The 26,601-nt window shown below is 39.1% G+C and overlaps 2 protein-coding genes across 6 annotated transcripts in view; both read right to left on the reverse strand.

The window, feature by feature from the left end:
* Positions 1-14,170: 14,170 nt before the first annotated feature.
* On the reverse strand, positions 14,171-18,218 carry tdo2b (tryptophan 2,3-dioxygenase b). Its single transcript, XM_053634161.1, has 12 exons — positions 18,066-18,218; positions 17,839-17,938; positions 17,663-17,753; positions 17,452-17,522; positions 17,220-17,347; positions 16,282-16,468; positions 15,995-16,102; positions 15,797-15,908; positions 15,570-15,627; positions 15,353-15,432; positions 15,116-15,206; positions 14,171-14,528 (listed from the first exon to the last, which is right to left on the reverse strand). The coding sequence occupies exons 1-12, from the start codon at positions 18,098-18,100 to the stop codon at positions 14,363-14,365; spliced, it is 1,227 nt and encodes a 408-aa protein (XP_053490136.1). The 5' UTR covers positions 18,101-18,218; the 3' UTR covers positions 14,171-14,362.
* Positions 18,219-22,512: 4,294 nt separating this feature from the next.
* Positions 22,513-26,601, reverse strand: part of atp13a3 (ATPase 13A3) — a 43,169-nt gene continuing 39,080 nt past the window's right edge. For all 5 annotated transcript variants that reach the window (XM_053634157.1, XM_053634158.1, XM_053634160.1 and 2 more), the window contains one exon: positions 22,513-25,860. In XM_053634157.1, coding sequence (XP_053490132.1) covers positions 25,660-25,860 — 201 coding nt within the window. In that variant the 3' untranslated portion in view covers positions 22,513-25,659. The remainder of the gene's footprint in view (positions 25,861-26,601) is intronic.

The raw sequence follows: 26,601 nt of genomic DNA on the forward strand, positions 1-26,601 counted from the left end.
AGAGTGGGGTCTGCACCCAGATGTAGTGTCACAGAAGCCAAATCAACTCATTGTCAACCATGGTTCTTCCTGCCAGAGCTTGACATTCTTCTGGGTAAGGATGGTCATGCTGACAACTGGCCTCACTGATTACTGTATGCATTTCTGCCTCTAACTCTGAATCTGTCCACATTACATAGAATTCAGACCACAGCAATCTGATAGTCTTGTTTGTTGCCTGCAAGTTTCTACCTTGTGACAGAACACATTGACAGCTTTTCCCACAGAATTTGTCACACTTGGCCAGGTTGGCTGAACTTGTGGGTTGGCCTCCTAGAATTAAGTGAAGGTTGTGGACCTTTGACTCAGAGATACTTTTGAGTGGGGAAAAGCCCCTAGTGCATGTGCCTTGTAAGCTCTCATGTGGAAACTGTTCTGCAAATGTTGTGCACTCCATTACCTGGATCCAGTGCACTGCTCTATACTATATCCATCCATCCATCTTCTATACCGCTTATCCTTCCTTCAGGGTCACGGGGGAACCTGGAGCCTATCCCAGGGAGCATGGGGCACAAGGCGGGGTACACCCTGGACAGGGTGCCAATCCATCGCAGGGCACTGCTCTATACTAAATATGTTAAAATCCCAGTCTATGTAGAAGGTGTATGTGTTGGACATTGCAGAGCATCACAGCAAAGTGAATGATACCTTGCTGGAGGCTTATAACCTTTGTGACAGGGATTGGCCCATCACTTTACAGCTGAGTTGGACACCAGACTCCTACAATGACATCCGTATGATGATGGGGAACCCCTTTGTCTAAGCAGAGACTGGTATTTAAAGGCATGCTTCTCCAGGAAGTTTACATGGTTGTCACCATGCACCTTCTCTAGATCCTGCAAGGTTAACATCACCCCTCCCTGTGGGATGAGTATGGCAATCATATAAGAACACTCTTCCAGTCAGTCCTAGGGTCAGTTTCTCATGAAATTATGCTATATGATATCCATGTGTTAAACACTGACCATGGTGGTTAGTATGGGTGAAACAGAATGCTAGTAATGTAACTTCTTTATCTGTGTAATATTGCCAAAATAAGGAGCACACTGTCTATACATGATGTGAAGTTAGTAGATATTATTATTTATTTATAACTTCTAGATTATGTTACTATAACAAACTTCTACATTGCTGCCTGCCAAATCCAGTAACAAGCTTGTGTTACACCAAAATGCACCAGTCTGGAGTCATGCAGAAACTAAAAAGATTGGATACCTTGGTGTCATTTTATGTCATCAAAACCTAATGTGTTTCATATTTTGCTTGACATATAAAGCTCTACATGGCTTAGCCCACCAGTATCTCCTAGCATTTTTATAAGATGTTAGGTATAGCCTTTTTGTAAAATGAATGCTTAAAGGGTGTTGATGAGCACTGGCCTTATAATGTGGGTTGTATTTCTGCACTACTGTAATGAATGCACCAGCACGTTATGTATATTATAAGGAAGAAAACTAGTATTAATGTAACATGCATGGAGGGAGTGTTTGTAGAAAATGACTGTAAAAACTTAAGAAATTGTCCTAAATTCTCTGACAAATGTATAACTTCATGTTTTGTTTTAAAATTAAATAGGAGCAGACCTTCCAGCAAAAAAGACAGAATAATCCTCTAAGGTCTGTTGAGACAAAGTTAGTCTACCCTTTGGTCTCTAGAAAGGGAAGATGTGGTGGTATTGCTATTGGTTATGGAGGAGGCGCTTGGGAATGACATGGGAGAGAGGCGCCAGAGTGCCAGAGAGAGTTGTTGTTATGTTAATGTAGCTGCTGAACAGTTGTCAGTAAAACACGTTAATACAGTTCAAATCTAAAGTGTTTATTTAGGAAACACGGCATATAGAATGATAAAACATTGCAAAATACTTAAAGTAAAACCAATATATACATAGTGCAAACTATATTATCTAAGAACTGATTTTTTTTTTTTGTTTTCTTAGGGAACTAAACACTCATTTTCATTCACAAATTCAATCTTATGGGTTTCACAACACGTCTCTCAGACTTGGTTCCAGGAGTACATGGTAAATCAGGAATGTTCTGCTTCTCTGGCTCCTGAGAAACAGGGTGTGGCTCGGGAATTGGATCAGAGGACTGAATATGTTAGTGTCCTCTCAGAACCCTCAGAACCCTCTCTCTTCATGGGACTCACACTGCTTTACAGTAGAGCGTGACAAGGTATCGGCTGCCCACAAACTCTTTCCTGGCACATGAGCAATTGAGTAGGAATAACACATTAGTCTCATTCTGAACCTCTGAATATGAGGAGGAAGAGTGTCAAGAGCTTGTAACAGCAGGAGACTTAGTAATGGCTTATTGTCGGTTTCCAATTCAAAGTGCTTACCAATGAGAAAATCCTTGAATCTTTCACATGCCCATGTGAGACCCAAGCCCTCCTTCTCCACTTGCGCATATCGTTGTTCTGTTTGGGTGAGCGATCGCAACGCATAAGCTATTGGCTTCCATTCTGCTTGCCGTCTCTAAGGACGGCCCCTGAGCCATAGGATGATGTGTCTGCTGACACCTTACAGTCTCTATTTGAATCATACATGGCTAGAACAGGAGGGGACGTCAGTGCATCTTTCAGAGCTTGAAAAGCCTTGGCTTTTTCACTGCCACAACCCCAGCAGTTCTTTTTCGACAGTGAGTCATGGAGAGCTTTATCTTTGTCATCTAGCTGGGGGATGAACTTCCCTAACTGGCTTACCATCCCCAGGAAGCTCCTAAATTCACTCACATTTTAGGGCTCTGTCATATTCCTGTTAGCTGCTGTTTTTGTTGGGTCAGGACTACTACCGTTGGCAGAAATAATGTAGCCTAATAATTTCACTTTCTGCTTCAATAAATTGCACTTCTCAACATTGCGAGTGATGCTTTCCTTTTGCATTTTCTCCAGCACAACATGCAGATGAATGTCCTGTTCCTCCTGTGTTCTCCCTCATACCAGAATATCATCAACGTGACACACAGTGCACTCCAGCACACCCCAATGCTCTGGAGTGGAGGGAAGCTGTTTGAAGAAATACTGCCCAAAAAGCTTATAAATAGAGATGCACCGATATATTGGCCGATAATCGGTATCGATATTTTTCACGCTATGGGCCATCGGCCGATAGTTTAAAAACATCTAACGATCAGGGACGATTATATCCTGTCAATCAAAAGAGTACAGGAAAACATATCGATTTCGTGCTGCGTGTAAAGAAGATGTCTCTTGTGTGGAATGACGATAAAACTGCAGTTTGTAATCTCTGCTTAAAATTTTACACCGGAAGTGAGCAGCAGTGAAGCGGGAGTTTCGGCGCTGAGGCAAATTTATTTATTTATTTATTTTGCAACGCTGCTCGCGCTGAAAAATATATTTGTAGAGTTGTATATTATACTATAAACTATGTATATTATATTATGTTATATGTATATATATATATATATATATATATATATATATATATATATATATATATATATATATATGTGTGTGTGTGTGTGTGTGTGTGTATATATGTATATATATATATATGTGTGTATATATATATATATATATATATATATATATATATATATATAAGTTTATATTATATATTATCAGTTTGATGTTCAATGATGAAGTAGAAATGCTTTTGTTTGTAGTGAGTGAATGAGAGTCTGTCATGATTTCCCCTCGCACCAAGCACTGGAGCACGCAGAGCAAGCACGCGCTTTCAGGTTTCAGTGACACTGACTTTGTTTACTTCTGACACATGTGTTTTGTGATTTCTGACTGGTCTCTGGTTTACCATTCCCAGGAAGCTCCTATTGTCATTGGTTGTTTCCCGTATGTGTCATTAGTCTCAGCTGTTTTGTTTCACACTTGAGTACGTGTGTCATTTAAACCCCTCGTGTCTGTTTGTATTGCGCGAAGTATTACGTGAGTTTTCAGTAGGCCTATACCAAGCGGTTGTTCCTCGTTTCACGTGTTATAATTTTGATCTCGCCCTCATTATCGATTCTGTTTACTCTTGTTTATGCCCAAGACTCTTGTCCCAATACTCTTGTTTATGCCCAATACTCTTGTCTATGCCCTTGTTTATACCCTTGTGTTTGCCTGTTTTTGATCACGCTATTGTCTCATGTTTTGGATTTGTCTGCCTGCCTGCCTGCTGATTTTTTTCTTTCATTTTAGGAATTAAAATGAAAAAAAGTTACAAGAACAGAGCTGTGTTCAGAAATGAGTTTGTTGTTATTCAGAGACAGATTAAATACAGTAATTGTCATGGCCCCCAGGGACAATTCCACCTTTGGCCACTGGAGAGCACCCTGACTGACCTTACAGAACTTCTTCCTCTGTTCTCTTCTTCCAGTTCATGTCTCAACAATTCTCATGTGTTTTCATTTCCCTGATTAATTAATACCATATTTAAGTTGCCTATTTTTTTCCTCTTTAGTGGCTAGAGCATTAATTCAAGTCAGGTCACATTTGTGTTTGGTTCTTTTATTATTGTTTTAGAGTTTCTTTCTTACTTTTACTAAGTTTCTGATAGCCCTGGTACCTAGTGTGTCTATTCCTTGTGTTTGTTTCCCTGAGTCTGTTCCCTGTGTCTGTCTGCCAGTAAAGAAGTTCTGCATTTTGTATCTGCCTCCATGGACTCACATCATGCCAGTAATAAAGCATGAAGCTTGTTGTTACGACATACTGCTAAATGTAACTCTCACTCTCAGCCTATATAACTGTGGGGGAGAGGCATCCTATAATTTAAATGTCAACTCGAACTGGAGGACACAATATAGTGTGATACAATAACAAAACAAGTCAATTTGTATTTTCTTTTTTTTCTCCAAAATATTTTTATTGAGAAAGAAAACATACTTCCTGTCACATAAATACAATACCATTCTCATTTTTTGTTATACATACATATACACATATACATACATGCATACATAGTGTAGAAAAGAAAAACAAAACTAAAGAGTACAATCAACTACACAACGTCAGACACCCACCCCACCCCCCCTCCCCGGCTCATCATGGCTAACCAATATCTATATACGGTTGTTTATATATTGTAAAATCCAACAACAGGCAAACAATTCAAGTGGGAAGTGCTTGTAACTCCATAAAATATGAAATAAAGGGTTGCCATTTATATATATATATATATATATATATATATATATATATATATATATATATATATATATATATATATATATATATATAAAACAAACAAAAAAAACTTTTCAGTACAACCTCTCATCGTATATTTTATTTTCTCGACTTATAAAAAAAAAAACATCATGTCCTTAAGCCAATGGGAGATGGATGGATAAGCGATAATATCTTTTTGTACAGAGCTTAATGGAACTGAGGCATCGGGAATCCCAAATATAGCAATCAATGGACAATGTTTTAAATCTACTCTGAGAATAGTGGACATGATAGTACAGAAACTAGTCCAAAAACCATAGAGATCACGGCAAAAGAAAAACATATGGCCAAGATGACAAGGAGAGCCATGGCATTTATCACACTTGTCCTCTACTTCTGGATATATTACAGAAAGTCTCGACTTAGACAAATGGACCCTATGTAAAACTTTGAATTGGGATGAGCCCAAGACAAGCACAAGAAGTGGTAGACTGTATCCTATCTATAGAACAAACCCAACACTCTTCACTTATTTGTACACCTAATTCCATTTCCCATGCATTCTTAATTTTGGTCAATTTGTATTTTCATACGCTTTTACGTATACCTCTATATCACTTTTTTTTCTCTTTGAAACCATTTCTTGATCGGAAACTGGTTGAAGTGCTGATGACATGAAATAAAAAATATTCAATGGTAAGATGTAATAGCTTTATATTTGCTACATTTATGTTGCCATTGGTTTGTGAAGGTTAAAATATGAATTTAACAGCTCAGTGTTGAGTTTACAACTGCAATTTCAAATCTCTTTTCAATTTAATTATTTTCTGGACTCGACTCGGACTTGGACTCGGATTGCATTAAGTACTCTGACCCAGCACTACAATGTTGTAAAAATTGGTTCGTAGGAAGTGTGGGCAAACTGAGAAACATGTTGTTTTCACTTTATTCATATGAGATCACTTGAGTTTTTGAGGATTTCTTAAGAACTGAATTCTGGGACTTTGGGGAGGGATGTTAAAATGAAGTTAACAAAAGTCAAACTGGCCATATTTTTTTTTTTTTTTTTTTGGGATTATTTGAGGGATTCAGAGGAAACTGAGTACCATGAAGGTAGTGCATATAGAAGGAAGGATACAAATATAGTGGGGATGCTTTGCATAGTTAAAAACTTCGCAATGTGGAAATAAGTGGATAAGGTGCAGAGAGAACATAAGACAGATCAGTCCATAGATGAATAGATCCCATATACTGTGTAAATATGATATAAATATGATAAATGAATGTAGATATGGTACACAGAGAAATTATGAAACAGATATATAAATATGGTGATAAATATTATAAATACGATAAATATTATATACAAGTGGAGTGTGGAGTGCAAAAGATGAGAGGTAACTTAAAGTCCAGTTCCTGACCATAGGTCTAATAGGCAGAGATGAATACATCTAACAAAGATGGGTGAGGTCTGAGAGGGGCAGATGACTTATAAAGTTTGATGGCAGCAGGCAGGAATGATTTCCTGTAACGTTCCTTTAAACAGCAGGGTTGAATAAGCCTGTTGCTGAAGGTGCGCTTGAGTTTATCTAGTGTATCGTGGAGGGGGTAGGAATCATGGTCCATGATTGCCAGCAGTTTTACCTGCATTCTGTCTCTAACCACCTCCTCCACTGAGGCAGGCTTAGTCCCGACTACAGACTCATCCTTTTTTATGAGTTTGTTCAGTCTGTTAGCGTCATTTGCTTTGATGCTGGCACCCCAACACACCACAGCAAAGAAGACAATAGTCTGAAAAAACATCTGGAGCATCTTGCTGCATACATTGAAGGACTGAGCCTCCTCAGGAAATAAAGCCGGCTCAGGCCCTTCTTGTAGACAGCCTCAGTGTTTGTGGACCACTCTAGCTTATTGTCCAGTTGTACGCCCAAGTACTTGTATGTTGTGACAATTTCCACGTTTGTTCCCCCAATGTGGACTTTCCTGCTAAAATCCACCACCACCTGTTTTGTCTTTGCCACGTTCAGGTGTAGGAGATTCTTCCCACTCCAAGTCTGCAGTGTAGGTGGTGAAAAGGAAGGGAGATAGCACAGTTCCCACACAACCCAATGCTGCATATCAGACACTCAGACACACTGCTCTGTAGTCTCACAAACTGAGGTCTGCCCGTCAGATAGTCATTTATCCATGTGACCAGTGGAGCATCTACCTGCATATTCTCCAGTTTTTCCCTCAGCAGTTTTTCCCCTCAGTTAGTGGCAAAAATGTGACACAGGCCTACACTCGTTGAGAAAAATGATTGCAAACAAATAATAAAAATGCAAGAAAACATTCTGAACCTGAATTTAAAATATTAAACCAATTATTTGAAAATGTTCAACATCTGGTCACAGAGACAGCCTACATCCACACAGGCAGAAAGAGACTGTAGATAGGTTAAGAGTTTAGATGAGTTTTTTTTGTTTATTTGTTTGTTTTTTGTTTGGTGCCTAGCAAGCTAAATTGCGGTATAATTACCGGAGCATAATGGAAGAAATGTACCATAAAGATTTATGAGCATCTGAGTATGCAGTGCAAGTAGGACTGAGAATGTGTCGCTATGCTAGGGTGTGAGAGAAAGCAGGTATGTGTGCATGACTACAAGAGAAAGGAGGATTATATAGTATAAATTAGAGCACATGGGTATACAGTAAAAGAGAAAACATACACAGAAAGTGACAGAAAAGACAGACAGAAATACACTTAAAGAGAATTACACAGAACAGTGCCTTAGCGATAGATCTTCATGTGTCTATAAGCATCATGATGGGTCTTTTAATCTGCAGTTGAAATCTGCCAAACAGATGGGAAGAAGCGGGAACGAAAAGTTCCTAAGAACTACCACCCCCCACCCCGGCCCACTTATCCACTACCCTGTTCTGGGAGCAATCTTACAGTCCCAGGGTCTGGACTGTGGAGCTCTGGCAAATATGCAAGTTCTACTCACAGGACATCAGAGCTGTAAGAGAATATGCAGCTGCAATATATTTTAATGAGATCAACAGTTTGAAACCTTTGTAATTTTCCAAAGAAATTTCATAACATTGCCAGTAGCTTTGAAAAGAAAATAAATGCAATAAAAACAAGCTGTTTGTCCCCCTCTTCCTCAAATATGCCCTGCTTCCAAAGAAACTTTGACAGAATAAAGACTGCTGTGAGCATGTGTTCAGTCTGGAACGTTCGATTGTTGAACTTCCTGAGTGTATCTGTTCTAGATAATGCACACATGCTATGACCCATCCTTAATAATAGACAGCAAATATAGTATATATATATAGATAGATAGCATTGTGTCTGGTCTATAACTATAACAGCAATCATGTTCACAGTGAATGGAATCTATATGCGGTACTCATCCTAATATTCAATCTTGTTCAAAAGGATTGGAAATGAATGCTGACTGCTTAGATAGGAGGAATTAAATGTGTTAGGAGTACTCATTTACAGCAGGAGCCGAGACCTCGGGGCCCCACATTCACTTCACCTCTCGCAATCTTTTGTAATCTCATTTAACTGTGTCAGAATATTTCCTTGCGATTTTCTGTTCCACAGAAGTGTCACAGCACTGCCAAAATCCACAAAAAAGCCAAATGAAAATAGCGATACATGCAGTTTCAGAATGATGAACGCTTTCAGAAGAAACTGTGGAAAAACACTGAAACATTGTTTTGGCAGAAGCGTGTACTCCTGTGTTGGATATTCTGCCTCTGCTGGACATTTTACTGTAAGCTGCTCTCTTGTGTTGACTGGCTCTGATTTGGATATAATAACAGGAAATACAAATGGGCGGGTGGCAATCAGGTTTTAGATCTAGATTAAAAGGACTAACAAGATAACTCAGGGGAAACAGACTTCCTGTACACAGGGGCTCAGCCTTGAGAAAATATGCTCCATATTTCCATTGTACATTAGGACATTACATACACGTGAACACCTCTAATACATATACACTGCCTCCTAGTGGAAACAATAAAAATGGCAGACATGGAACGGATTTATGTGTCATATCTTTCTTCTTTCCACTCTCTGTTCCTTGGAGTTTTTAGTAGAGGATGTTTTTTTCCTTGCATTATTCCATGGATTTTTGTACAGCACACTATGAACCAGAATAATGGTCAACATTTAATTCTGGTGGATAACATGGCGGTTGAAGAATTGAAAAAAGAAAGTGTTGGTCATTGTCATAGAGCATTTCTCTATGTTTCTCTATCTACAGTCATGTGAAAAAATAAGTACACCCCATGGAAATTGTTGGCTGACATATTTGGATACGCAAACATTTGAAACAGTGCCTGATTAATAAAGTTGACACATTCTATCAAATGACACATTGGCATTTTGTAGTAATTTTCATAATTTAAATCAGTCAGATCAGTCACATGGAAAAAGTAAGTACACCCCTACATTTATCACACCTTTAAATCCATAATATCAGAGTCAGATGTACAAGATGCCACTGATGAGGACCTGCTTAGGGAGTGCAGGTGGAACCTGTCTTATCTATACCTCTCTCATATCTAGTGTCTGGTGTTCCCTTTGTTATTGAGGTGTGTGATATCGTCATGCCAAAATCTAAAGAGTTCTGTAAGGCCTTCAGAAAAAAGGTTGTGGATGCCTATGGGTCTCCAAATGATCTGAAATACATCATTCCACTGTAAGGAAAATAATCTACAAATGGCACAGATTTCAAACAACTGCCAATTAGTCCAGGACTGGCCATCCCAGCAAATTCAGCCCAAGAGCAGAACGTCTGATGCTAAAAGAAGTCTCCCAGAACCCCAAAATTTCATCACAGGATCTGCTAGAAAAGTCTTGCAACTGTTGGTGTCAAAGTGCGTGCTTCTACAATCAGAAAGAGATTGCACAAATTTGACCTGCATGGGAGGCGTGCCAGGAAAAAGCGTTTGTGAGACTACAGTTTGCCACTGAGCATATAGACAAACACCAGGTCTTCTGGAATAATCTGCTCTGGACAGACGAATCAAAGATAGAGTTGTTTGGCCACAGTAACAGCAGACATGTTTGGCGCAGACCAAAGAAAGCTTTTCAGGAGAAGCACCTCATATCAACTGTGAAGCACAGTGGTTGAAATGTCCATGGGACTGGACAGCTTGCATTCACTGATTCAACTATGAATTCTGCATCATATCAAAGAGTGCTTGAAGATAATGTGAAGCCATCTGTCCAAAAGTTGAAGCTGAACCAAAATGGACCTTTCAACAGGACAATGATCCTAAGCACAAGAGCAAATCCACCAAGGAATGGCTCAAAAAGAAGAAAAGGAGGGTTAAGGAATGGCCTAGTCAAAGCCTGGATTTGAATCCCATTGAAATGTTGTGGGGGGATTTGAAACAGACAGTACATGCAAGAAATCCCTAAAAACAACTGAAAGAATATTGCAGGGAAGAGTGGTCAAAAATGACAGCAAGCCTGGCGGACAATTATGCAAAACGACTACAAAACATTGTTTCTGTGATAGGGGGCAATACTAGCTTCTGAGGCCGAGGGTATACTTACTTTTCCCCCAGAAGAATATCACATCTATTGATATTTCTGTTGAATAAATGATTGAAAAAGCTCATTTTCCTTTTGGTTTTGTTCAAGTATATCAACTTTATTAATAGTTTCAAAGATGATCAATTGTCTGCTCGTCCAAATATGTCAAAAAAAAAAAAGCCAACAATTTTCCAGCAAGGCTGGTCACTATTACATAATCTTATTTGATAAAGAGGATCACAACTCTGTTGCACAATTCTGAAAAAAGTCATGAGCACTGTTTATATTATTCAACGCCAATGCGTCTGAGATAAACACATTTCCAGAGGCAGCTCATGGTTATTCCGGAAAAGGCCAAATAGGACGGTGCACAATAAGGTGAATGACAAGTATTTAGAAGAAGAAAATGTGTTAGATAATGTTATGTGCTAAATAGTTGTGGAAAAGATCAAAGATCACGTTCAGTGGCACTGGTAGAGACAAGTGGACAAGAGAGCTAAAGGTTAAGCAAACATACAGTTGCATGAAAGATCCTGCAAGGACAGTCAGTAGTACATGAGTATGGGATTTTGACATCAGGTTTTCCCACAAAAAAACAAACACTTTAAACTTTGATCTTCTTCAACAAATATTTTTAAATGATGCAATTCCTGCATTTTATGTAACTGCTTGTAGAGTCTGTGATGCTGCTAATGTGGCAGAGTAGTATTGCATTTCACTTGAGGCATCACTTTTTGGGTGTAATGAATATTGTGCATGTGCACATGCATGCCAAGACCTTCAACAAAGTCACAAAGTTACAGTATGACATACTATTTGATTGCTTCCCTTTGTTTTTCTTGTCTTGTACATATCAGACTTCATGTACACCTTAGAGCTAGCTGCATAATAGCTTGTGATTACGGCTTATGCTACAGGTAACCCGTCTTTCAAAGCTAGCAATAGACTCCATTAATCTCAGGTTATCTTTCTTCTCTCCTCGGCTGGGGAGGGCGTATAGTTATGGAGCCATTCAGAACTCCCAGTCCCACACTAATAGTCTTGTTTTCCATGACACCTGCACTGTAAGCTACTAACTGTTCTGCCTCTCAGGCCCTCACTGGGTACATTTTGCAGATTTTTTCATATTGCCTGCTGTCATGTTGTCAACTGCTAGCATGTTTCATGGATGTGTGTGGGATTTTCTGCTCAGAGTGAAGTCCAGGTTGAGGGCTGACTCAGCAGTCCAGGAGACAGTCCTGAATGCAAGAGCCTGTAGTACACTGGCATTGTATGCTTTGAGGTGGAAACTGTCCTACGAATGGTGTGCACCCCATCTGGATCCATCTGATTCCTAATGTTCCTACAAGGACTGCTAGATTGTGTTAAGTGGCTATCATCACTATTGATGTTTTACATCAAAATTTACATCAAATACTAGATCATTCCATCCCTTTGTGACTTTGTCGAAAGTCTCAGAATGCGTGGACACATGCAAAGTTTATATCCAATTAAAGCTGCAAGCAGTGTTTTCAGGGGCCAAGCACCCAGACTGGACATTCGCAGACGTGCTACAGTTGTTGCATAAGCAATCACAAGAAATCAGAGCCATAACTACAGGCAAAGGGATTCAATAAAGATCAGAGTTCCTTGATATATTTTGTTTAGACAGGTCTCAAGATGATGTGAGCCAAATTTGGTGTCGAATGGACACGATTTGGAGGAGGAGGCGCACAAATAGCACTAAGATGGAGGCATTTTTGTCACGTTATTGTAAGTTTTGACCAGTGAGTGGCACCGTCACGTAATTTGTTGTGTTGCCTAAGGGCATGGTCCTGAAGTTGCCTACCAAGATTTGTGTCAGTGTGCAAGGTTGTTGCTGAGATACAGCCTCACGTCCTGTTTGCTGGCTTCGCTGTCAGATTTTTTGGCACATTAAAAGGCAAACCATTTGGAATATCAACATTCTTGTTATAATTTTTGTCCAAGATAGTCTGAAGATGATAACTTGTAAGGAGGAGTACTGAAAAAAACCTGACAAAACAGGTTTTTTTTGACAAATATCCAATATGGTTGCCAGGAAGTACACCTGATTGTCAGATGTTGGTGTTCATTCACTTCAGCATACTTCAGCTTGGCCCAAATTTGGTGAGAATGCCAAATTTCACAACTTTTTACCAGACAGTGTTATGGGCTGCCATAGACCCTAGACAGAAACCAGGCCCCCTAACTAATATTCGCATCCAGTTATTGAGTGGTGGTTATCCAGTGTTCAGATCACATACAGCAACTTACATTAGTGGTCTTTAAACACTGATAGCAAAAAAAAAAAGAGGAATCTTTATCATATTTAGTTTGAATGTGATGATACAAGAGAACTTGACTGTATGGCAGGAAGAGCTTTAATCAGTGACACTGCTGCTTCTGGACATCCTCCCAGCTCTGGCTCATGAACTTATTGTTTGTGCCTTATGTTGATATTTACATTTGCTCATTTGTCTGATGAGTTTAGCCAAAGCGACTTACAATTGAGACAGGCTACAACCGCACAGGGAGGGTTGAGGGTTAAGGGTGTTGCTCGAGGAAGCAAGCTTGGCAATGCTGGAATTTGATCATATAACCTTCAGTAGCCAACCAGTAGCCCAAAGCCTTAACCACTAAGTTACAACCACTGCTTTCAAATTGGTGCCTGTGGGTCGTGGTGTTAGGCTTAGCTCTCAGTGGGTTTGTTTGCTTTAGCGGCTGGAAAACATGTACACAAACACTCTTGGGAAACAGAACAGATACCATTCATCAGATGTGCAAACAAAGCATCTCTGAAGTTTTAAAACGTGAACAAGAGCATATTCAATGTTTAATGTCCAAGCGACTTTGAAGATTAAACCAGAATGAATGAAGTTCAAGCGTGTACATAGATTTTGTTTTTAACCTTGAATAAATAACAACATTAACGTTAATGCCATTAACATTATGCCATATACTGGTTTGTTCTCAAGAACGTTTATGTGGAGTTTCATTTCAAATAAAGCAAACTGCAGTTACTGTGAAGTTCCTACATGTTTTTCAGATTATGTCCTTGGTACGTGATCAGCACTATCAGTGAAGCCGTGGTAGGTGAAGGTCAGTAAACTCTATCGTGTACACATCTGTGTTGATTCTCAGGCCGGATCATAGTGCAATTTTAAAACATTTACACAGGAGAATAGCAAAGTTTATTTATGGTATTACACACTTCTTAAAATATGCAGTGAAAATCAGCATTTCTACTAATATATATATATATATATATATATATATATATATATATATAATACGAAAATTTACATTGCATTACATTATGTTACAGTGTCTTAAAATACATATTTACAAAATAATCACCTGCTAGCATACAATTCATTCAAAATGGCAACCAGGCACTATAGGGGAAAATGTTATTGTGTATATGCATGAGCTAATAAATAATATATACAAAATACAACTACCAGATTGGCAAAATTATGACACAATTAATAAACAAACTATGACTTACTATCAACTATGAATTCTATGAATTACAAATGAGGAATACGGATGAAATATTCACAACCTGCACAAATCAGCAGGCAAAAATACAAACAGCAATCATTTTCATTCGTGAGAATTAGTGTGTCTGAACATCGCCGTCATGCCAGCGCGATGCATTTGTTCATTCGTCCTCACTGCTGCAGGAGCCACTGGAGCTGTATGAGCTGTCATTGCAATCAGCTGTGTAAGGAAACTTGTACATGGTGGGGTTCAGTTTGGGCACCCAAGCCCGTGGGACCAGGTACGTAGCCAGGTTGAACAAATCCACAAACACTTTGTAACGGTCACTATTTAAGAAGAAAAGCATGCTAAGTGTAAATCGCAAAAAGACACTAGAATTGAATCTGCTGACAAATCATCAGCCTGCTGAAAAGAAAGGTAAACAGCTGGCCTAATAGGTTCCATTAAAACAGGAAACTAATAGTTTTCCATTACAAGCTAATTTATTAGGTTCTATATGTTCTCAATGGTTATGAAAGCCTAATGGATCTTTCCCATTAAGATCTACTGGTCCGTTTTACAGATTTCTTTATTATTGGTCATTTTTCTCATTAAAAACTCTGCATAATATGCCATGTTTTTCAATGCTATGATTGGCCTTTCCATTCCATTCAGTAATCTTTTATTAGTGGTTCAACACAGTTTATCGCTAAAGACACTATAAGGACCCTTTACAGTGTAATTCAACCCATATGGAGGAAAACAATCCATTGCCAATCCAGCATGTGAAAAAATGTAATGGTTTTGATATGTATTCACTGGTAATAAGATGCTTCACACAATTTCTCATGTTAAATCGAACTCGTTTGAATTAGCATTAGTTTTATGAAGCGGATTATTGATTGACATGATATTATCAAAGGATCATATTTACCTGACAGTCGAGCGCAGGTAATGGTAACCCGAAGAGCCGCCTGTGCCTGCTTTATTGCCGATCATTCTGTGCACCATGCACACATGATTATCTGATAGCAAAGGTTGGTGTTTGTTAACTTTCTGGTAGCTAACATGAATGTTAAATGAAGAGATGGTCCAAGCGACATACCACACATTAGAAACATTGGCAGTTTGCTTTGTTTGTTTGTTTGTTTGTTTTGAGAACCAGACTTACATCTCCATTTGGTCATAAGTGTATCAATCTCCATCAGGTATGTCAGAAGCTGGAACGGCACCTGAAACCGAGGCTCCTCTCTACAAGGGGAACCAAGAGAACTAACTCAAACATCTGTGGAACATCATCTGTTTACTAATCTCTATGCCTAGCCACAGTATCTATGAAAACACCAACAGTTAGGACAGGAATGCTCTCTCATATGTGAATCTCTGACCTGTAAAAGTAAATCATTAGGGCTCCCTGAAGGGCTCTGTAGGACAGCCGGCGCTCTCCTGTAAAGAAAGAATGCATATGTTTACGTATGATGTATACCGTAGACACTGACGTTCCAGGTGGATGTCGGATTCTCAAAGACTTTAGGCTGGTGTCAGTTGTCGTGGATAGGATATGTACTTGTTGTAGTCTAAAGATGGGATCAACCAACGGTATGTCAGTGTTCACCTTTGCTTAAAAGATGTTCGTGATGTTTGGAGTCAAACAGATAAGTAAACACTTCGATCTGCTTAGAGAGATCCGCCAGCATGTCCTGCTTTTTCTCGCAGTTTGGCATATTCTGTGAGCAGCAAAAAAAGTGCACAAATTTGTTGAAGTTGTGTAAAATGTGACGTTAAGACAAATAAAAACTGTAATTGAACTTACCTCAAGCTTCTGCTTCTCCACCCTGTGACCTTCCTCAATGTTTGCCTGGAGCTTTCCCCAGAAGTCGAACCCGTCCCTTTCAAGACCAGGTGTTCTCTCCAGCCATTTCTAAAAAAAACAACCCAGAATTGTACAGTTATGGACTGACTAATTAAACATAGCTGTTTCTCAGATATACAGTACATTAAGTATAACCATGGTCTGACATGAATACTTAAAAAAATAATCTATAATCAGCTGTAATTTCCATGCGGTTGGTTATACAGAAGCCAAATATTACATTGTACCTCTACAAGCTGAAGGAGCGTAAGCTCTTGCTCCGTTCTGAGCAATGCCTCACTCTCCTGGTCCTGGAATTTGTCCCTGTAGTGACGGCGGTTGTAGGGAACTCTCAATTTCTCAGAAACGCCAAACTTATTCTCAAGAAGACGAAACTGAAGACTTTGGAACCCTGAAGCTGAGGACAAATATTCCCTGTAGCACACATGCACACATTGATAGATGTTTTACACTGAGCAAACCAATGAGTGATTCTAATCATGTTATCTGGTAGTCTTTTAGTTCACGCTACATTGAAAGAAACGAGCAGTTTAACAGGGCATCAACCCCTGTGCCACCTATACGAAGCACCTATAGGAACCAAGAACCACCTATAGGTCTCTACTTTATATTGAGAGATATATTTAATATATATTAAAACCAATCAAAAGCAATGCCATTATTCTCCCAGCAGCCAATTTATTATACATAATAACTTGTAGCCAAATACAGTGGGGTCAAAAAGTCTGAGAACACATTGAAAATCTGTGTGAGTGTGTTTTTTTTTCTCTAAATAAACAGAAGGTTTTCGAATTTTGAAATATTTAAAACAAAGTAAGTAAACGTTCAATATTTTGAATATTTACTATTTAAATGTAATCAAATTTGTCTAATCTCTTCTGTTGAAGCGTGTGTTCAGACGACGCTCCTATGGGATTTGATCTAAAATGGATCGTGAGGTTGGATCGTAAAAAAAAAGGGACATATTGAAATTCATGTAAACATTCCAGATGTTCATCATTTTCAATTACGTTGTTGTCAATAATATCATTTGTGATGAAAATTGCTGTATTCAGTTAGAAAAGAGTGCAAAATAGAAGCGTTTTTACGCGTGCTCTCAGACTCTTCGGAGGTCCAACCTTTCATGAGGTCTCTTCGAGGTGTTATTGTACTTATTTTTGGTTACCTGAAATCAAAGAAATCCAAAGCAGTCATGGTCTCCAGCACAGCAAACTGGTCCACCAGCAGCCTGAAGATCATAGTGATCCTGTGGATGCGGCTCACCACCTTCAGCATGTTCCGCTCATCGCGAACCTGACATTCGACAAATCATTCTATTTCACTCTTATTTCTTTATGACAACTCACACTTCATTTCTGTTAAACGTGCGGTCTAACAGATGACTGTGTCTGACTCACATGATTGTGAATGAACAGTTCCCGAACCGAATCGAGCTCCCACATGATCTGCTTAAACCACAACTCATAGGCTAAAACAGAACAAAAAGGGTCGTATTTACAGATTTAAACATGGCATCCTTTATCAGTGACAAACACATGTAAAACTTGAATGAGATATAGCGAATGAGAATTAAAATAATAATAAAAAATTAAGCATGGTATCAATTACATTGGTGGGTGACAATGAACAGATGCTCATCATGGATTTTGTTGCCTTTCAGTTCACTCTGCAGTTGCTGAGCATTAATAACCTTATCCAGCTAAAAGAGAGGTGAAAAATCTATTAACTTCTCTCACTGGTACAGAGAACATTGTGAATTATTTCACAAACTGAATTATATTTACCTGGAGGTATTCTCCATAAACAATTTCACCTTTGGTGGCTTTGTTGGTGCTGTGTTTGGAATCATCTTCCTCCTCTATCTCACTGGGATTGGTTTTGAAACTAATTTTTTTTATAAATAAAAATAACAAAAACATATATGTGGTTATGAAAATTATTACATGAAAACAATTGTGATTTCCCACCATTTTAAATAACAGGTTAATAAAAAAAATTTATGTATACGCACTGGTGAGTTTTCCCTAGAAATGGACATCCACTCATGTCTTTTTCTTTTCTTTTTTTTTTTTTGCCACCAAAATACTCCACAGAAATTTTTCCACAGAACGTTTTCACAAAGTTTTGGAACCCGGACAAGGGACGGCACTATTTAAAGACTTGATGTGTCCAATCAACAGCCTGCCATCAACCCCTGCCCATCAAGAAAAACCCAGAATGACAAATAGAATGATGTAGTTATGTGTACACAGTGATTTCCAGTAAACTGCCTTTGGATGTTTTTATCGTTAAATAAAGGGAAAAAAAGCAGTTCTGGGAGGGATCGATGCACCTTTAACACGCTTTATTTGGCTAGCGTACTCCGTTTTAACATCTCACACGAACAGTGGCGCGTTCAAGTTAAAGTGTTTAACAAGGCAGTAAACATGCAAATGCTTTCACAGCTAACAAATACAGCAATCAGGTCAAGAAAGAATTACAACGCGACCAGTATGCTAAGATTTCACGTCCACAGGGACTTCTCTGTTCTCTGAGAAGAAGATGTAGTTACACAAGGACGTCAGGTCTCAATACATAATCGTTACATCATTCCCAACAGTCCATCAAATTTGATTCGATACTCTCATTATATCGTTTTCTCCACAGACACTAGAGCTGAATTCCCCACATATTTGCAGAATCCAGGGCTGTTTTTGAGGGAACACTGCACAATTTCTAGAAAAGTCGGAGTCTTAAAAAAAAAAAAAGAAAAAAAAGGAAAAAAAAAGCATGGGCCTCTACAGTGTGGGCCTGAGAGCAAAGGTTGTAGAAAGTGGAATGTTTTTGTAGCTGGTGTTTGGGTCAATGTGTATTTTGTGCAAATTTATGAGGAGCAAAAAAACAAGCAAACAGAAATGCTAGCAGGGGTCACATCAAGCTTGCTCATAACCGAGGTGTGCTGGGTGACAATTTTACACATGAACACGAGAGACGGTTTACAGCATTCCACAGTGGAACGGTATGAAAATAAAGCTGTGTGTGTGATATGTACGTGTATAATATGCATGCATGTGTAATAATGTATACTTGAATAATATGAAAGAAATGAGTTATGTAAAAAGCCAACGCAGACTTTTGGAGCGTGCTGGAGGTACGCTGAAACAGAATTTTAAAATGAAAAGAATTTTATATTGATGATTTTTTAAAGGTTTTTTTTTTTTTAAAAAAAAAAAAAAAGAGCTGCAGAATCAATATATATTTATTTAAAGTGATAGTTTAACCAAAAAGTGAAATTGACAACACTTCTTGTAGCTGATGGCTTACAGCATGTTGCTGATGTTGTAAGGAAGGAAGGAAGGTTACAGCTTATGTAAGATTAGTGCTGTGTGATAATCATAAAAAGAGAAAAACTCCCTGAGACAATATGAGGAAGAAACCTTGACTCGAAAGGGAACCCGCCCTCATCTGGGTGACACGAGATAGTATGATTATAAAGAAATCCCTGCTATAAAATGTGCTAATACTACATTGTCAAATAGTAATATGATGTAACCAGGAAAACTGATGGAGACTTAAGTACAAAACTATTTGTGGCAATTGTAGTCGTAGCCATCATAGCATAACTGTTCATATGAATTGAAGTCCAAAACCATCTTATGGTTTTTAAGTGATACCTAGCAGTACCTAGTAGTAGTAGTAGTAGTCCTTGGGGTCTTCTCCCAAAGAGGAGCTTGAACAGGGTGACATCTGGCAGGACGTAGGGCAGGAGTAGATCGCAGTTTCTCCCTTCCTCGTCTACCAGCCACTGCACCATTCTCTTAAGCATTTGTTTGAACCTCCAACAACCGACAGAGATCAGACGTTAACTTGGAAACAGGAAACTTGATGTACAGGTACACCCTGGTACACCAAGTTCCCTGACGATATTATGGGAGGTGGCCTTCCAGAGTGGGTCTACCTCAGGATACCATGTGGCATGGTTATTTATTCATCTAAAGGAAAATGTTAGAATGTCTGTCCCTGATCTGAATCTCAAGAGAAATAAAAGTGGGTCATGCAGCAAGTTAACAATTCCATGCACACAAGTCACTCTTCCAAAGAATGGTAAAAGAAAAATTAAGTTAATGTTTTGGAATGGCCAAATCAAAGTCCTGATCCTAATCCAAAAGAAACATTGTGTTATGACCTGAAGCAAGCATTTCATGTGAGGAAACCCACCAACATCCCAGAGTTGGAGCTGTTCTGAGGAACGGGATAAAATGCCTCCAAGCCGATGTGCAGTACTGATCAACAGTTACCGCAAACGTTTAGTTGCAGTTATTGCTGCACAAGGGGTCACACCAGATACTGAAATCAAAGGTTCACATACTTTACAGTCACAGATATGTAATACTGGATCATTTTCTTCAATAAATAAATGACCAAGTATACTCAGCAAAAAAAAAAAGAAACATCCTCTCACATTCAACTGCTTTTATTTCCAGAAAATTTCTTAACATGTGTAAATATTTGTATCAACATAAAAAGATTGAACAACTGAGACATAAACTGAACAAGTTCCACAGATATTTGAGGAACAGAAATTGAATAATGAGTCTGTGGTGGCCTCCAGCTGCTTTAAGTACTACAGTGCATCTCATCCTCATGGACTGCACCAGATTTGTCAGTTCTTGCTGTAACATGTTCCTCCACTCTTCCACCAAGGCATTTGAAAGTTCTCGATCTCGTCGGGGGGGGGGGGGCACACATGATTACGTGTAATTTTCCACTGCAAGGACGGTCAGCTGTCCTTCTTGTCTCCCTGTAGCACTGTCTTAGAACGTCCTACATTACAGACATTGCAGTTTATTGCTCTGAACACATCTGCAGTCCTCATGCCTCCCTGCAGCAGGTCTATGGCATGTTCACGCAGGTGAGCAGGAACCCTAGACATCTTTCTTCTGGTGTTTGTCAGAGTCAGTAGAAAGGTCTCTTTAGTGTCCTTAAGTTATTCTAACTGTGACCTTAATTGCCTAACGCCTGTACACTGTTCGTGTCTTAAGGACTGTTCCACAGGTGCATGTGCAATAATTGTTTATGGTTCACTGAAGCATGAAAAACATTGTTTAAACCCATTGCTATAAAAGCTCTGTAAAGCTTTTAGGACTTGTGTGAAAATCTGATGAAGTTTTAGGTCATATTTCTGCATCTAATTAGTGCCAATTACTTTGATGGTGATGGTGGGGACTGATTATGGTCAGAATAGAGAGCTAGCAAGGGTTTGTTGGAAGGGGAGGGGGATGGGGCTGGTGCGGCCTGATGGGCACGCATTCCTCCAGTGCTGTGGGGACGGCCCTTCTATGGAGACCAGGGATTAACTCTCTCGCCTGCCAATTGCCAAGGTGTACTCCAGTGCCTCAACTATCTCCATGAAGGTGCCAGACCACCACATACCAACTGCCTTTTGTTCCCTCTAATGGTAGGGACCTTAAAAACTTGTCCATAGGCACCTGATTGGTGCCCTCGGTCGCAGTTAGCCTCTCCAGTTGCAGCCACTTCTTGGTGGTGCGCAGCAGGTTTCTGGGACTGGCCCTGGTTTTATAAGCCCATTTGTGGAATTCTGCCAGTGCGTTGGTGGGGGATAATCCACAGTATGGCAGGATCTCTTCCCTCAGCATGTCATAGTTGGCAGCAGTGTAGGCCAGCTGGACTTCCCCGAAAGGAAGGTTGCTATGACATGAGCCCAGTCCAGCTTAGACCAACCTCTGCGGACAACGATCCACTCAAAAGGTGTGCGGGTAGGCGTCTCCATCCAGTGGCCATGTGCTCTCCTGCGGTCCACGACGTGATGCTGAAATGGCGCAGTTAGTGTGAGGAGCATGCAGCAGTTTGTGCGTGTGGTCCAGGGCCCCACCGTCACAAATACTTAACACCGTGTCATACACTGTCAGAAAGCACAGGCAGACCACGCAGTGACAAGTACCAGCTTTAATACTGGCAGTATGCCATAACCATTTAAATCACAAGTCATAAGTAATGGCAAAAATCATTCAGTTATAGTAAAAAAAAAAAGAAAAGAAATAATAAAATAAAATAAATGCTTTCACTATCTTGCACCTACAAGTACAGCAAGCGATTACGGTGATTTTAAAACCGGTCTTTAAAAAATATGAATAAATATACGTAAAATTCCCAGCAGGCCTGCATGTACTGATCAGTCATATGGTCACTTCAGAGTAAACAGATAATCGGAATACAATATTCAGTGTGATGTTTTACGGTAAATAACAATAACCAAACACTACCTTTATTATCCAACTCAGAGTGTCCTTGGTACCGTCAGTCATAAAACAAACAAACAAACAAACAAAGGCTTACAAAAGAATGTGAACTCCATAAAACTGATAGCAAAACGAATGCTCTTTAATAGATTCCAAAAACAATCAAGGGCAAGAAAAAATAAAAGAGCGCACAAAAATAAATATTAAATGAACCGTGGGTGCAGTTTACAATTTTTATTATTATTTATATTTTTACAAAAGAGAGGATTTCCAAAAATCTGTTAAAAACGTCATTGTTTACGGACACGGAAGGTACTCAGGATACTGACTCATGACATTTGCACTCATTCATTCAGTGTCAGTGTCAATCTTTTATTCAGAACATATTCAAACATATTTCCCTGAGGAAATTAAACCACCAGTAATAATAATAATAATAATTTTCCTGTAAGCACATCCACATATATATATATATATAAAAAAAGTGATGGTGTTTAGAGTAAAGCATACATCATGTACATGTGCAGATTTGTACTGATTTTGCAAAATCATTCTAAGCTATTTAAAAAAAAAACCGCATGTTGACGATGGGCAGTGTTTAGGATCTGCGATAAAGCATTATAAACGTTCGATGTGCATTTAAAAAACAAACAAACAAACAAAAACAAAACATGTCCTCCAATTACATATGCATATTACTTAATAACCTGGCTAGAACAAACCCTCTTCACTGACCAAGATTCATCCTTGGGTAATTTTATGTACCTTTTATTTATTTTTTTCTTTCAGAAAACGCACGTCGGCACACAACTGACTGAAACGGTGTTTAAAGGAAGGACATACTAGATTAACTTTTGAGCGGTTATGAAATACTTCAGGTTTGAGTTGAGTAATAAGATGCAGGGCTTATAAATATGACATCTCCGTGTCATCATGTCCACTAGCTCTCGTAGAGGGAAAAAGAAAAGACACACACACACACACAAAAACAGCATTATACATAAACTGATTTAAATAGAAATGACAAACAATTTAAAAAAAAAAAAAATAATAATAATTTAACATTTCCCCTAATACCCAAAGTACTACACACAAGCGATCGTCCTGTCCTGTCGGCCAAATCCAGTGTGGGATGATGCAAGATGGATTTTTTTTTTTTTTTTTTTAAAGAATTACATATGCATCTTTTTTTAAGGGTCACATGGACATTAAATAATGTAAGAACAAGATCTTGCACATTGCTTAACGCTGATCATTCATCCTTACTACCTCAACAAACTACAATACAATAAATATTAATCCTTCTTTGCAGAAATGATCATGAGCACGTTTGCACCAAGGAAATGACAAGACGGACAATTGTGTAACAACAAGTGCAGACTTTACAAAATCACATACAGACAGTCACGCATGATCGTTGATTTAAAAAAAAAAAAAAAAGGTACCAAAAATAGGAATGAACAAAATTTGTAAAGCTATAGCCCTTTCGCTGAAAGAAAAAAAAAATCCACAATCGAGGAAAAATACAAAAAAAAAAGCTGATTGGGAAAAGTGGAGTTTGAGCAAGCATAAATAAATGTACATTAACCCCTAACCACGAAGCCTACAGACAGCGTTCAATATTAAAACCTCAGAGGAATTAAAATGGCTGACTGTAGTTTATACTGTGCTTTCTGACCTGCATTAGAGTCCAATCTAATCTCAAGATCCTAATACAATACAATCGCCTCTAATCAGTTCAGCGTCATACTTTTTACATTTATAATATAGAAACTGCTGGTATGCGTCATGTGGAGCAGTGGGAGCTCAGTGGTTAAGATCAGAAGGTCAAGAGGTCAAACCCCATCACCGCCAAGCTGGCACTGTTGGGCCCTTGAGCGAGGCCCTTAACCCTCAACTACTCAGATGTATAACTGAGATAAATGTAAGTCGCTCTGGATAAGGGTGTCTGCCAAATGCTGGACATGTGAATGTGAAATGTAAAAATGTCATACTCTGGGTGCTGGTGTGTATACTGAGAGGGGGAAAGAGATAAATGAAAGCAAAAAAAAAAAAAAAATGCAGAGAATGCCGTCTCTCAGCAGAAACACATCATCATCATCATCATCATCATCATCATTACGTTATATCATTAAGCCATTAACGACTGAATCTTAAAAGCAGCATTTCATTTTGAAGAACAATGGACGCATTAAAAGTTAGATTTTTATACTGAATCTGCGCTCGCAGGACAAGACATGCAAAAAAAAACCAAAACAAACAAGATGCAAAATTCATATTTGATATGTCTGAACCATTATATTGAAATATTTTCGGAGGATCAAAAACAATAATAATTTGCATATGATGAAATGTAGCATAGCGGTAGTTGTAATTCTGACTGGAATACAATTAAGTCCTCTATTGGATTGGACTTCAATCATTTTCAACTCTTTCCATCCATACTGTTGGACAACAAATGACTGGCTCTTTTGTTTTGGTTGTTTGTTTAAATAAATTGCTCTGCTTCTTTAAGGGTAGGTCGGACAAGCTCGTATCACATCATCGAAGGTTCAATTAATGGGCGTGGTTTTTAATAGCCTTGATATTTTTGCTTCATGGAAATGTAAAAACCATCAAGGGCATTTCATCGTGAAGGCCCCCTGAACACTACACAGGAATAATCAGTCATCAGTGTGTACCGGCTGGCTGGCTGCTCTTCTGTTCAGAGACGTCTGAATAGAAAATCACTGCGAGGATTACGATTTCTGCTAATAAGAGTGGTCTTCCATAATCGGTGTCGCTCAATTACCCCAAATTACGCACCATTCCTTTGGCCCACGACTGCTTAATCATGACTCTATTCTTCCATGGGAAGAAATACAAAAAGAGCGTTATATAAGTTGGGTTTTTTTGTTGTTGTTGTTTACAAAAATGACTGGTGGCAAATACTGTCTGCTGAAGCTGTTACAGTTTGGTGGGCTCCACATGCAGATTGCTGATGTCCCCCAAGACTTTAGCATGCAGCCCATTCAATCGGATACTTGTGGCTAAGCTAACAGACGATAAAAATAACTATTGTAGACAGTGTGGTCCAGGTGCGGTCATATGTCCCATCTCCTTACGTGGAGCATCCACAGTTCCCAGCCTGTGGTGTACAAAGATGAAGCAGTGGCAAAAATATGAAGAATAATAAACAACCTTGCTTACGGTGCCTCTGTAGAGAGAATGCTGTCTGTTTCATAGTTCTTACAAAATAAAAAAAATAAATGTCGTCATGGTGACAAAATGCATTTTTCTCTCTAATGGTGATCCTGTGATGATCCATGATATCAGAGCATCCAAAAAAGTGGGAGGGGAAAGCTTTGGGGTGGTGGTGGAGGGGTGCTAGGAAGCAGCCATGATTTGGTAGGAGCCATTTTCTGACTGAGGCGGAGGTTTGGCCTCTGTGGTGGTTTTGGGTTTGGGGGGCCAGTCCGGATCCACGCTGAGTTCCTGGGCCAGATGCATGTAGCGTGCTTTGGGCACCTTCCTACGCTGGCAACACAGCCACGAGAAGAACCTTGATGTACACAAGTCACCTCCTTCCTGCACACAAACACATGCACACCGCAAACAGGGGAAGAAGAAAAAAAAAAAACCCACACACACACACAAGGGGAAGGAAGAGAAGAGAAAATACATTTTCATATGCTCTTCATTTAAACACATCTGTCATGACTGAGTTGGGAACGTGAGATGCTAAAGATGACCGACAAACGAATCCACTGATGCATTTAATCTGACGGATCAGTAATACAGACCGTGGGTCAGGTATCAATAATAATTTTTTATAAAACTACCATTTTAAACCAGTGTCACTCAGTAAAAGCCAATATTGCCCTGTCACAAAACATCCAGAAATCTTTTTAATACGAGTATCCTGTAATTTCTGATTGAAATGTATCGTCACCATGATGCATCACACACAGATTTCTAACACAGTGATCTCAGGTGCTAAGATGGCTGCAGAGGTTGTTTATTGGCACAACTGGAATAAACAGGAGTATTAGAGGCATTAAAGAGAGAGCACTGAGACATTAGGATAATCATAACATTGTCAACAAGGCAGGCCCCACTAGGGGGCAGCAAAGTAGCATTTAGAGAAATCATCCTGGAACATGCACAGGTCAAACATTACAACAGGGCCACAGAGAGAGGGCAGAAACATGAGTAGGGTGGGTATAAAAAAAAGGAGGTGGGGGAGGAGGGAAAATGAGAGAGAAGAAGACAAAGACACAGACAGAGAGGGAAAGAGAGAGAGAAAAGCGATACAGAGAGGGAGAGAAA

This window comes from Ictalurus furcatus, chromosome 10 (genome assembly GCF_023375685.1).
Source record: "Ictalurus furcatus strain D&B chromosome 10, Billie_1.0, whole genome shotgun sequence".
NCBI classification, from domain to species: domain Eukaryota; kingdom Metazoa; phylum Chordata; class Actinopteri; order Siluriformes; family Ictaluridae; genus Ictalurus; species Ictalurus furcatus.

Bases quoted from the DNA above. Each gene is read 5' to 3' on its own strand.
- tdo2b (XM_053634161.1), bottom strand. From the start codon at position 18,100: ATGAGTGGATGTCCATTTCTAGGGAAAACTCACCA. The intron at 15,909-15,994 runs GTAAGTTCAATT...TGCTGCTCACAG, and splicing joins TGGAGAAGCAGAAGCTTGAG to AATATGCCAAACTGCGAGAA. The intron at 14,529-15,115 runs GTAAATATGATC...CTTCTTAAATAG, and splicing joins TACCTGCGCTCGACTGTCAG to TGACCGTTACAAAGTGTTTG.